At 41.2% G+C, this 13,764-nt stretch overlaps 1 protein-coding gene across 1 annotated transcript in view; it reads right to left on the reverse strand.

Moving 5' to 3' along the window:
- Positions 1–10,813, reverse strand: part of PLPP4 (phospholipid phosphatase 4) — a 96,200-nt gene extending 85,387 nt beyond the window's left edge. The window contains exon 1 of the mRNA XM_034777245.1: positions 9,833–10,813. Within this exon, the coding sequence (XP_034633136.1) occupies positions 9,833–9,888 (56 nt within the window). The 5' untranslated portion in view covers positions 9,889–10,813. The remainder of the gene's footprint in view (positions 1–9,832) is intronic.
- Between the last annotated feature and the right edge of the window lie 2,951 nt (positions 10,814–13,764).

Raw genomic sequence — 13,764 nt, forward strand, 5'->3', positions numbered from 1 at the left:
TATCAGAGGGGTAGCCGTGTTAGTCTGAATCTGTAAAAAGCAACAGAGGGTCCTGTGGCACCTTTGAGACTAACAGAAGTACTGGGAGCATAAGCTTTCGTGGGTAAGTCAAGACTTGCATCTGAAGAAGTGAGGTTCTTACCCACGAAAGCTTATGCTCCCAGTACTTCTGTTAGTCTCAAAGGTGCCACAGGACCCTCTGTTGCTTTTTACAGATTCAGACTAACACGGCTACCCCTCTGATACTTTACTACCTCAGGAACCAACCCATGCAACAAACCTCGATGCCAACTCTGCCCACATATCTACACTAGCAACACCATCACAGGACCTAATCAGATCAGCTACAACATCACCAGCTCATTCACCTGCACGTCCACCAATGTTATATATGCCATCATGTGCCAGCAATGCCCCTCTGCTATGCCACAGGACCCTCTGTTGCTTTTTATTGGAAAGGTTATTATTTACTGAATGTGATTATCCAATGTGTATGCATGTATCATTGCTGTATCTATAGTTAGGAATATTGACTATATAATAATTACAACTGTGTGTGTACTTGGGAAACACCCACCTGACAGCTGGCCATCAGCCTTGATGGGCCATTAGGAAGAAACAATAAGACTTTGAAGATACTAATCTCTCTCCTTCCTGAGAAGCATCCTGGGATGTTGCTTTGACACTACAAGGTCAGGTGGTCATGTCATCTTGGATTTCTAGTGATTTTCCACTAAAAGGAGGGGGAGGTCAAGACTGGGAAACAAAAGGTTCCCATCTTATGTAAATTATATTTAAGGCTAGGGAGTAAGTTGGTCTAGGTTCACTCTTCACTGAATCCCCACCCAGGATGACAGCTGGAAAGATCTGAGAAACAAAGACCCAGTTGGGGAAGAGTTGAGCCCAGTCTGGAAAGGGGATCTGGTCTGTGAATATGGTGTCTGAAGACTTAAGCTGCAAGCAGGGTACCTAACCTTCAAGAATTTCTGCAACATTTAGGGTGAGAAATTACTTCTTGTAACCAGTCTCTTTAAGGTCTTAAGCTTAGTATGCGAGTTTTGTTTTATTTGCTTAGTAATCTGCTATGTTCTGTTTGCTATCCCTTATAATCACTTAAAATCTGCCTTTTGTAGTTAATAAACTTGTTATTGTTTATTATAAAACCCAGTTTGTGCAATGTATAACTGGGGGGAAGAGGGGGAAGAAGTTATGCATATCTCTCTCCACACTGCGGGAGGGGGTGAATTTATGAGCTTACGTTGTATAGATTTCTCTACAATGCAAGGCAATATTATTTTGGATTTATATCCCAAATGAGGTGTGCAAGTGTGTGCTGGGTGAATCACAGAGCTGATCCCTCTGTCCATTTGCAGCTGGGTGTGTCCCTACTTGTGTGTGTGCCGGAGAAGGCTCGAGGACCTGGCACAGCTAAGATAGGGTGAGGAAACCCAGGGTAGTAGAACGGGTGGAACCAGTGGGACCCCAGCACATCAAGTGGCATCCCGGACAGGGGGGTCCAACCCATCACAGACAGTAAAATACAATATACATAATAAATGTTACAGTCTGATTCACAACCAGAAAACATCCTATTTTTTTAGAGACATTAGAAATATTGTCCAGATCATCTGTAAAATCTCCTGCACAGGAATGAGTCAAAAAAAGAAGGCTGCATACCTAGTGCTGTTGTTACTGATATGCTATTTAGAGTGCACAAAAACCCAAAACATGAATGTAAAAATCCTGAAAACCTATTGAAAATACATTACAAGTGCCACAAAAGACTTGGTCACTTTGTCTCTTCCAGTGAAGACAATGGCATTCAGATAATTTTTGAAGCAGTTGCTCTAACATTATGTAGAATACACTGACACTTTCCACTGTAAACCTTTATGACTCATAAGTGGATCACAACCAATAGTTTGTGAAGCATTTGTGTAAACATTTATCTTCAAGGGATGTTATTAACAAGACTGTGCTGTTGGAAAGATATCCAATTATCCTGAGCGGCATTTATATTGTAATTACATCACGTTCATTGAAGAGTTCAAGGTTTGATGAAGCAGTCTTGAAAACTTTCTTTTTAATCAGTTAGAAGCAGTTCTAGAATCATTGGAGATATGTTGTTGATACTAAAAGTCACCATGCTAAACCTTCAACAATGGAGACCGGTACTCATATCCTCACTCTAAGCCAATGTTGTGATGTTCTGATATGTCCAAGAAATGGTTGAAAAGGACCCCCTTTCAAGATATAGCTTAGACTGAAGATTGATCTTGTCAACTAGCTTACTAGGCAACTCCTATCTGCAATCATTCTTAGAGTATAATAGCCACACTCCATGCATATTTCATTGCCAGTACCACTTCCTTTTTTATGTAAAAGACCAAATATGCCCTGAGATGTTTCTGTAGTTTCCTCTAATTGTCAAGTCAGTCAGGTCTGCCTGATCAAATCTCTGACTGGCAAAAGTCACAGTCACTGTGTAGTGGTTGAAAGGTTAAATTTAACATGCTTTAGCATCAATCAGGCACTATCAAAAATACTCTGAGTCATAGGAATAACTACAAAATGCAAGAGGCACAAAAATATGTTCAGATCATGGATCTGTCCAAACTATTTTTTTAATTCTTGAAAGAATAAGAGATTAAACTCTTATGGTTGTTATCAAACAATGGTCCTACCACTACCCTAAAAATCTTGCCTAGTAAACACACTATGGTATTTATTTTTAATGCAGAGTAACTTAAAAAAGCATCATGAAGTTCAAATTAATTATTAAATGGGTTGAACTGATTTTAAAAAGGTATTTGATTTTGTAGAACCATATATAAAATTTGCCTACACTTAAGTTATAAAGTTGATGAACTCCTACAGTTAAAAGCATTTCTTTGCCTACAAGTCATCACGTTCATTCACAGAAGGATGGGTTCAGACAGCCCATTTTATGATGCTGAATATTTTTCTAAAAGGAAAGCGATTTAGTTAATCAGATGAGAACCAGGAAAAACTATATGGAATACAAAACAACACTACACTTCTGTTTGCAGTTATGGCTCAAGGACTGTTTCACTGAATGAACTCAAAGAAAATCTCTCCTTGCTTCCAGGAAAGCGTGCATCATCCTACATTTTTCCTTTTAAACAATTTAGCAAGTTGTGGTTCAGAACTGTAGGCAGGCAGAGATCTTCAAATAAATATTATTGAACTCCTCTCTCCTTCAGTAGCAATGAACCCTGAGGAGTAAAAGAACCTTCAGCGCATGGTCCTTATAAAGGCACAGGAGTTTGTTACTCGGATTTTTATACCTAAGATGTTCCTTAATTATTTAGCAAGCATAGATAAAGATACCAACTTAAATGATCTCTCAGACTGCCTCATCATTATTATTTTTTTAGTCTGGACTTGAGAATTATTCCTATTCCATGCTAATACATAACTTTCAACAAGGTGCATAAATTATGGTAGTTTATGGTATTCATTTGATCAAAAAGAGCTTTCACAACCTTCAAGAGTACAACTTTTTGCCATCATCAGAAGCGTCTAAGATGGTGATTACCACCGCTGCAAAAAGAAAAAGTTGCCCAGAGTCTTTTAAGTACAGGAGAGACAGTTGTTGCAGTGTATTTTCAAACTGGAAATATAGTGGATTTCAACAACTGTCAGCAAAGTTACCTGAACTGTATTAAATATTCCACTTATACATATTTCAGCACTTTATGAAATGTGACATTCATCACCAGCCAATGTTATGGTACAGAAAGTGCATCTTTCTCTTTTGTGTCTCATAGTGAAAAATGCTCCAGTATATTATTTTGAATCAGTCAGAAGGTTGAAGCTAAAAAGCCACCTGGGGGGAACAAACAGCTCTCAGAAGATTGGTACCAAGCTATGGAACCATTCTCCTAATGTCAACATTCTAATTCTGTGCAAATTGGTAGTGACCCAAAATCAACAGCATCTTCGTAAACGGACTGCATATGGGAGTCTTTCCCTAATGAAGGATAGAGACCACACAGCCCTCTCAATCCTAGAGGTTCTCAATCCCAGATGGTTATTCCATGCCAGGATTGTGGTACAGCACAGGATCATTTGTATTGCTGCTGTCTGGATAGACAGAGGGCTTCAGATTCCAGGGAAGGTCAATTTGCCAGTTTTCACTAACACTGACAGAATAATAATTATTGTTTTAAAAAAAAAATATATATATATATATATATATATATAGGAAAGGTCTCTCCTCCCCACAATAATTCCATTGATTGTGTTACAAAACAAGGTGTAACATAAAAAAAAATAAAGCTGTATGAACCAAAGAAGTTTCAAAAGCCGAATTCCCCCTTCTCCTCTCGCTGCAAAAAAATAAAACTTAGAAAGGAAAAACAGAGATTGGAAAATACTGTATATCATCATAGCAGCAAAGAGCTGCTTGAGGCTTCGATTACCAGAATACAAAGTCAGTATATTCTCATTCTACCCAGGGATTGTATCCTTATAACTATTACAATCTAATGTACGAGCTTTCATAAAACAAAATATCTACCCAGATGTGAATCGCAAATAAATCTTCAGTACTTTTAGAAGTCATGATCTCTTCTTTGCCAAACGGATGCTGAAAATTACCTACTAAACTTTCATAATGTATATATCTCCAGAACTTCCAGAAGGCAAGAGTGGAAGACTAGCCGTATGAAAGGGCTAGCCTTGTTTGATAAGTTATTATGCATTTGGAGTTTTGGTGACTTTACATAAAGCATTTCTTTCTTGAAAGCTGTGAGCTATTGAATCAAGAAGTTCATGGGATGCTGTTGTGGGAAGGAGATCTGCTGGGAAGAGATGAGGTCCACCGAACCAAGAAGGGGAAGGACACCTTCATGCAATGACTCATCAAAGGGGGCAGGTGATGAAAGTCCACAGATAAGCATTAAAAAAGGGGACCTTGACAGAAAGCAAAATGTTGGGGGGCAGAGGAGGGACATGGAAAATTACAATAGAGTCATAGGAGCTGGAAGAAGAAATCAGAGGAAAATCTGCTCAACATCTTAGATGTCTATACCCAAATGCAAGGACAATGGGGAATAAACAGGAAGAACTGTAAGTATTAACATTAACACATAAGCTAAATTGTTACTTAACTGACATTACAGAGACTTGGTTGGATAAATCTCATGACTGGAATAATGGTATAGAGGGGTACAGCTTGTTCAGAAAGGACAGGCAAGGAAAAAGGGAGGAGGTATTGCATTATACATCAAGAATATATATACTTGTTCTGAGGTCCAGAAGCAAGTGAGAGGCAGACTAGTTGAAAGTCACTGGGTAAAAGATAAAAGTGGGAGGAATGGGGTGATGTCATGGTAGGAGTCTATTATAGACCTCCAAACCAGAAAGAGGAGAGTGGAAGAGGCATTTCTAGAACAAATAACAGAAATATCCAGACACAAGACCTGGTAGCAATGGGGGACTTTAACTACCCAGACATCAGCTGGAAAAGTAATATGGCAAAAAACAAAACAAAAAATGTCCAGCATGTTCTTGGAATGTACTGAGGACACTTTTCATTTCAGAAAGTGGAGGAAGGAACCAGGGGACAGCCATTTTAGACGTGATTCTGACCAACAGGATAGCAAATCTTAAGGTGATGGAAGGCAATTTGGCTGGTAGTGATCATGAAATGATAAATGTCATGATTCTAAGGAAACGAAGAAGTGAGAGCAGCCGAGTAAGGAGAATGGGCTTTGAAAAAGCAGACTTTAACAAACTCAGAATAGGTAGGTAAGGTGCCATGTTCTGTGGGAAGAAAATGTTAAGGGATGAGTTCAGGACCGCTGGCAGATTTTCAAGCAGATAGTAAAAAATGTACAACTGCCAACTATTCAGTTGTGACAGAAAGATAGGAAGAATAATAAGAGGCCAATATGGCTCCATCAGGACTTCTTTAAAGATCTGAAAATCAAACAGAAATCCTCCAAAAAGTGGAAACATGGATGAATTGCTAAGGAGGAGTATAAAAGTGTAACATAAGCATGTAAAGATAAAATCTTAAAGGCTAAAGCACAAAATGCACAGAACATAAAAGGCTACAAGGCTTTAAATATATTAGGAGCAAGAGAAAGAGGAAGGAGAGTGTAGGTTGTCTATTTAGCAAGAAAGGAGAGCCAAGAACTGATGACATCAAGAAGACTGAGGTGTTTAACTCCAATTTTGCTTCAGTCTTCACTAGAAAAGTAAATGGTGACCAGACTCTCAACACAATTAATAACAAGAGAAAAGGAACACAAGCCAAACTAGGGAAAGTACAAGTTAAAGACTATTTCGCTAAATTAGATGTATCCAAGTTGGCAGAGCCAGATGAAATTCATAATAGGAACTAGCTGATGCAGTCTCGGAACCGTTTGCAATTATCCTTCAGAACTCACTGAGGATGGGTGAGGTCCCAGAGGACTGGAGAAGGGCAAACACAATGCCTATCTTTAAAAAGAGGACTTGGGGAATTATAGAACAGTTAGCGTATCTTCAATAACCCAAAAGAGACAAATAAATTAATAAACAATAAATTTGTCAGCACCTAGAGGATAATAGCAGGTTTTAAGGAATAGCCAGCATGGATTTGTCAAAAACAAATCATTTATATCTTTAACAGGGTTACTGGCCTAGTGGATGGGGGGAAGCAGTATATGTGATATATCTTGATCTTAGTAAGGCCTTGACAGTCCCACATGATATTCTCATCAGCAAACTAGGGAAATGTGGTCTAGATAAAATTACGACAAGGTGGATATACAACTGATTGAAAGACTGTACTCAGAGTAGTTATTAATGATTTGATGTTAAACTGAGAGGACGTATCCAATGGGTTCCACAGGTGTCAGTCCTGGGTCCAGTACTATTCAGTATTTTCATTAATGTCATGGATAATGGAGTGGAAAGTATGCTTATAACATTTGCAAATGATGCCAAGCTGGGAGGTGTTACAAGCATGTTAGAGGACAAGATTAGAATTCAAAATGACCTTGATCAATTAGAGAATTGGTCTGAAGTCAACAAGATGAAATTCAGTAAAGACAAGTGAAAAGTACTTCACTTAGGAAGGAAAAATCAAAATCACAACTATGAAGGGGGAGTAACTGGCTAGGTGATAGTACTGCTGAAAAGGATCTCAGGGTCATAATGGATCACAAATGAAATATGGGTCAACAATGTAATGCAGTTATGAAAAAAGCTAATATTCTGGGGTGTATTAACAGGTCATATATAAGACACAGGAGGTAATTGTCACACCATATTCAGCATGGGGAGGCCTTATCTGGGGTACTCTGTCCAATTCTGGGCACCACACTTTAGAAAAGATATGAAAAAATTAGAGAGAGTCCAGAGGAGAACAAACAAAAATGATCAAAGGTTTAGACAACTTGACCTATGGGGAAAGATTTAAAAAAAAAAAAAAAACAGGCAATTTTTAGTCTTGAGAAAAGAAGACTCATGGAGAGGGTGGCTGATAGTCTTCAAATATGTTAAGGACTGTTATAAAGAGGACGGTGATCAATTGCTCTCCATGTCAGCTGAAAGTAGGACAAGAAGTAATGGTCTTAATCTGCAACAAGGGAGATAGGTTACATAGCAGGAAAAACTTTCTAACTATAAAGGTAGTTTAAGCTCTGCACTAGGATTCCAAAGGCGGTTGTGGAATCTCCATCACTGGAGGTTGGTAATAATAGGTTGGACAAACATTTGCCCTGGGATGGTCTAGGTCTACTTGGCCCTGCCTCAGTGCAGGGGTCTGGACTTGATGACCTTTCAAGGTGCCTTCCAGCCCTACACTTCTATGAGTCTATGAAAAGTATCAGAATTTAGATCAAAATGAAGATGTCACATTTATCAAACACGCTGCATTTCTAATAAAAGATCTGCCGCAATATTTAAAAAATAAAAAAGAAGAGCTTTGAAGAATATGTCAGCGAGAAGTATATTAGGCAAATGACTCATTAGCAATGACAGGCCCAGATAGAAATAAAATCAAAGGATTCAAATATTACTAGCTGTAAGGCAGTGTCATGGCTTAATGGATACCCTGTGCTATTTCTGTATGTGTTTGTGTCAAACTAGATCCATAGTTAAGGAGGTAAGAAGTAAACAGGACTTTTAAAAATTCCATCCCGTGGCTGTAACCTTTATTTGATCAAAGAAACTGCTGCAGTTTCTAATGCAGCATAGAGAGATCACAAAGTTTGAGAATACAAGTCTGTAAACATTTAGCAGCTAAAACGAACTCATTTAAAATACTGAAGTTTTTCATTGTTCAAATGTCTAAAGATTGAAGGATTCTACCATAAAGGAAAAAAAGAATTACATTTTATTGAGTTGATATTTGATGCATAATGTAAACAAAGAAAATTACTGTATGACTGTTTCTACTAGAGTAGCACTATTTGACAAGGAGCAAGAATTAAAGAAATAGTGTAGGTATAGAAGTACTTGTACTTCTTTCTGAATCTTTAGAAGTCAGTTTTCCAACTCCTTAGCTTTCTTTATACAAATATATATATATATATATATATATATATATATATATACACATATACACACACACAATTCACAATCTAAACTACAGTATTTTGATATTCACGTCTTTCTTAGGAATCATGACATTATATTGCTCTTTACTCCTTGGAATGTTGAGCACACACTGAAGATTCTGAAAGAAACATGACATTCTAACACCCAGCTAGTTGTTTCAAGGCTGTGATACATTAGTTATGCAATTAAAAATAACACTGCTCTAAAAGAAGATTATACCTGCTGGAATTACACACACACACACACACGGAATTTTTTTACAGCAATCGTCTTAAGGTCCTTGACACATCATTGTTGTCCCAGCATAGATTGGGCATTATTCATGTTCTTTATAAAAGATTATCCTCGGAACAAAATGAAATTCACTGCAGCAGCTTTGGTGCCTTCAAAAACATCTGTGACAAGAAAGGGGTACGACCCCTCGGTCCCTACTATCCTGCGTTCCTATTTTCTTAGCTCGGCGAATAGCAACAGTTATCAATTTGCTTAAAGCTACGGTGTGTGCCACTGAAACAGAAAACATTGCTGGAAACGATTGTGCACAGATAGACGGAATGCTTCCCCATTACAAGCACAAAACTACAGATCTCAGTCACAGGCTAGTAAGGCTGTGAGGAAACAGTTGTTAGGAGCATGCATCAATTTTGACAGGGGCGATTAACTCTTCTATTTGCAGTTCTCCCCCTCCCTCGCTCCCACCTTCGACATTCAGCTAAAGCCAGAAGCTTATTAAGAAAGAAGGTGGACAAAGATAAGAGGAAGGACAGACGGACGGGGGAACTGACAGACGCTTGGCATGCATGTACAAGCCCAGTCCAACTCCTGCAGTCCCCGCTCCTCAAGTCCTAGTTTCCTTAGTGCCATTCCAATCCCAGCTGCCGCAGTTGATCTAAACAGTCAGTGCTTTAAAAATCAAATCGGGCGAGAGGGCAGAGAGGGAATTTAGCAGGAAACACGCCAGCCCAGACATGTTAAACCATTAACCTGCCATCGACACTGGGCGTGATTTGGTTTCATATCTAGAAATGATATGTGTGTGTCTGTGTCTGTGTGTGTGTGAGAGAGAGAGAGAGAGAGAGAAAAGGATGGAGAGTGTGTGTGTGTTGGGGGGGGGGTTATGTATCAAAGCAATGGAGGCCATACCAAAGAAAGTCAAGAGCCAGGTAACTCAAAGGAGAGGCAGAGAAAAGTTCGGGCTGTCGGAAGCACCAGCTGGGAGGGCCAGGAGCGAGCTCTCCCTCGGCCGGGTACTTACACGAAGACACCGAAGAGCAGAACTCGTATCCCGATCTCGATCGCTAGATCCCGCATGGTTTGTCAGAGGGGCGGAGGGGAGGATCCAGGCAGGCTTCGGCAACTTCAGCACCCCGCCTTCAATTCCATCCGCAAAACCAGGAGGCGCGGGGTGGGGGAATCAGCTGCTTCCGATCGGCCAGGAGCCCGCTCCTTCCCCACCTCCACCAGGAACAACGTGCTGGGGAAATCTGCCGCCCCGAGCAAGCCCCAGACCTTCCCTGTCCATTCCCTCCCCGCCCGGGCTGAGGGTCGGCAGCGGGGCTCGGCCGAGCAGGACCGGCAAGCTTCTTGCAGCTGTTGGACGCAGACAATGTTCTTCCCGCGGAACAACGGGGCCGGGCTGCAGGCACCTGGCGCTGGGCTGTGCTGACTGCCAGCCCCCGCCGCCAGACTGACACATCCACCCGGGCGGCTGCTGCTATCGATCCGCCGGTGCCCAAGCGCAGACAGGGGGAGGGTCCCCGGGACTAACTTCCAGGCTGGGGCGGGGGAGAATCCTGGGGAATTCCACTCCCCTTCCCTGCCCTCCTACTCGGTAACTATCTGTTGCCTGCTTCTGGCTGTCCAAACTCCGCCCCGCAGCCCCAGGGAACTCCCGCCGCCTCCAGCTAGCGGAGCGCTTCGCCGCTCATTTGCTCCGTGTCCACTGCAGCTCCCAGGCTTGCCGGTGGTTTCCCCTGGTCTCCGACGTGCAGGAATTTCACAGCCCACGCCCCGCTGCCTCTCCAGACAGCCGCCCTCCCCAAGGGGGGTTTTACAGTTCCCGACAGACTAGATTCGCTCGCTCAGACGCTCCCGCTGGTTCTGTGAAGTTGGACATTCCCACGCTTCTTGGAAAAGGGGGATCTCAGCTCCCAGACAGTCACCTGCAAAGCGTCCTTCATTTGGACCCACCTGGGTGCATGCACCAGGCGCTGTGCTTAGGAGTCTCCGCTGCGGTCAGGAAAGATTTTCGGAGCAGCGGCTCATTTCGGTTGATTGGGACAGTTCTGCAAAGGGAGGGCCTAGGGACTTTCCCGTTCGCACGGGATTCCACACTGGCCTGTTAGGGCTAAATCAAAATGAATACATATTCGGTGAGGCCGCTAGCACAAATCCCCCGCCCCTGCTAGGAGTGTGACTGGCTTAGTGTAGGTTGCTCAAAATCATGGAACGACGCCCCTAGTTGTATTGAGTATTTGGGTAACGCTTGGAGAGAATGTTCCTGCATAGTCGTGCTGCACTGAAGTACATGAATGAAGGTACAATACTTCTGACGTCTCAATTTAAATATGCATCCTCAGTGAGAAAGAAATTAACAATTGTCCATTTAATCCTTGGGGAATCTACTCATGGAACAGGCTGCAGGAGGGTGACTCACATGACATACCCCTCTGATACTGTGTATTTTAAACAAATAGTATTTAAGATCAGGATTCAGCAGGTTGAATTTCATTTTTTGTAATTGGCTCATAAAGAAGGAGTTTGCAGTATGAAATGGAGCACACACCCCCCCCCAAAAAAAAAAAAAAAAAAGAGGACGGGGAGAAAGCAAAGGATACCGTTGCTGGTAACTTGTGCAGCGGCAGTTACAGGCCAAACAACTCATGTTGATACTGTGCTTGGCAGCATTATGGGATAATATTTGCCTAACAGTGTCTGGATACTTTCTTCACCATATTCTGCATGTATAGTAGATTTTCTACCAAGCTGAGGCACTGATCTCTTTTCTAAACCGCATTTATTGCTGTCAGTGCAAGTAACATCTTAATCTCTGATCATATGTATATTATTATTATTTATTATGTATATAGCACTGGAAATTGTGTTAGATGCTTTACAGACATGTAAAAAGACAATTTCAGTATTTATAATTTAAGTGCTACATTGTGTCACCTTTGCTCAGTGAGTAGCCCCATTGACTTCAGTGGATTTGTAGAGCAAGCATGGCAGAATCTGGCCCCATATAGGCAATGAACAGACAAAGAGATGCAACATGAGACTGTTTCCACTATGTATTCCATTATGTCCATTGTAACATCAGTGATATTAATAGAGTATTGTGTGTATTTCAGTTCCATAAAGCAGCTAGTAATGTGTGGTCATTTTTCAAACCAGTAGTTCTGCGTTTTGAGCAATGAAATTAATGTTCCACATCTCAGTTTGTGATAATCTAGACCCCGCAGTTTTCCTTTGACCCCTAATCACTGAGAAAATCCTCCTTGTAAATTGATCCAAGGGAAACTTCCCTATTGCCTATGGATCTCTGTGTACACCCAAGGCAGAGAGTTTGTCTGAATTCTTCTCTTGTAGCTTTGGGGATGAGGTGTGTTCCCAGAATTGCATTTCTTCATGGACAGTGTCCAACTAATATCTGAGATTAGATTTATGCATGCGTATTTGGCTCAAAGTCTCTGTGCAGACTGGCAAACACAAACCTCACTTAGGTTCCCCTCTCCTGAATGCACTTGGGACTTGAATTATTTTTAGCATATTTATTGTGCTGAATGTTCGTGATCACCACAGTTAATGCAAAAGAGTAATTCACATTTAATTACATAAACTCCCAACCTACTTTCATGTGGCCTTTGAAAAATGTGTTCTTTGGAAAGTGTACATGGTTATGATTATTGCACACAGTTACAAAGCAAACATCATTGCAATATGCGGGCACCAGCTCACTTCAGTATATTCATATTTAGATAACTAACTGTATGCTCTGGATTATTCATATCTGATCTTTACCCAAGCAAGTCCATGTATAATACATATGTCCCTTTTCCTAGTGCCTCCACATTTCGGGTGACTGCTCTATGTATGAGCTACTATATAGTCAAACTCCCACTGATCTATAGTTGTGGAGAGTCAGGCCTACGAGAGACATAAATTGCCACATCAGCATATTCTAGGTAGTAACTTGATATGTACTTGATTAAATGCACAACAGCTATACTTCTTCTAAGAAGAGTGGTTGAAGCACAGTGCATGTGGCAGTCCTGATTTGGAACATGGACACATTTGGAGAAATCACTTTTGTGCATAGCCACTGAAAAGAGATTTCTATTACTTAGCTAAGATCCACCTCATGTTTTATTATTGTCTATTTGTGGCTTGCACTGATTTTCAATAACAATCAGAGTTGCTTTGGGTGGAGATATGTTGTTAGACTTCCACTATGCTCACATTTCTATCTTTGGTCCTTGCACAAACTAATAATATGCTCACCTGTGCCTAAACAAGTGAGCTGTGCAGCTCTTTGAGAGAGGCTGCAACTAGGGCCATAAAATAAGTTTCAGAAGCATGTGGTCTACCTTAAGAATAGAACGTGTCCCCTGCATGGCCACAGATGGGAAATAGGATCTAGTGGCCTGCATTCCACATTTCCTGTATTTTTGAATAATTATGACCTTAGTTCAGGAAGATATTTAAACGTGCTTAATTATAAGTATATGAGTAGCCCCAATGAGGCCTCTTTACCTGATTGTCCTTTTAAATAAAGCTCATCTCCCTCTCCATTGAAAAGTCTCAACTGATATGTCTTCCATTGTCAAACATTTGTGCCTTTTCTAACCTCGCCCCTAGATGACTGGTGTAGATAACATACTACCTGTTGTGTATGTGCATCACTGCTGGTGGAACATATGAATAATCCTTATTCATGTGAGTAATCCTTACTCATATCTGGTCAGATATCTCTGGAACTCCTAAAAGCAGGGGGGAAGAAAGCTTGTGAGTGACATCCTTGCACTTCTCTGCACCTTCTGGCAGGGCCGGCTCCAGGGATTTTGCCGCCCCAAGCGGCGGAAAAAAAAAAAAGCCGCGATCGTGATCGGCAGCAATTCAGCGGTAGCTCCACTGCGTGCTTTCTTCTTTGGCGGCACTTCGGCAGCAGGTCCTTCCCTCCAAGAGGGA

This window comes from Trachemys scripta, chromosome 7 (assembly GCF_013100865.1).
Source record: "Trachemys scripta elegans isolate TJP31775 chromosome 7, CAS_Tse_1.0, whole genome shotgun sequence".
NCBI classification, from domain to species: domain Eukaryota; kingdom Metazoa; phylum Chordata; order Testudines; family Emydidae; genus Trachemys; species Trachemys scripta.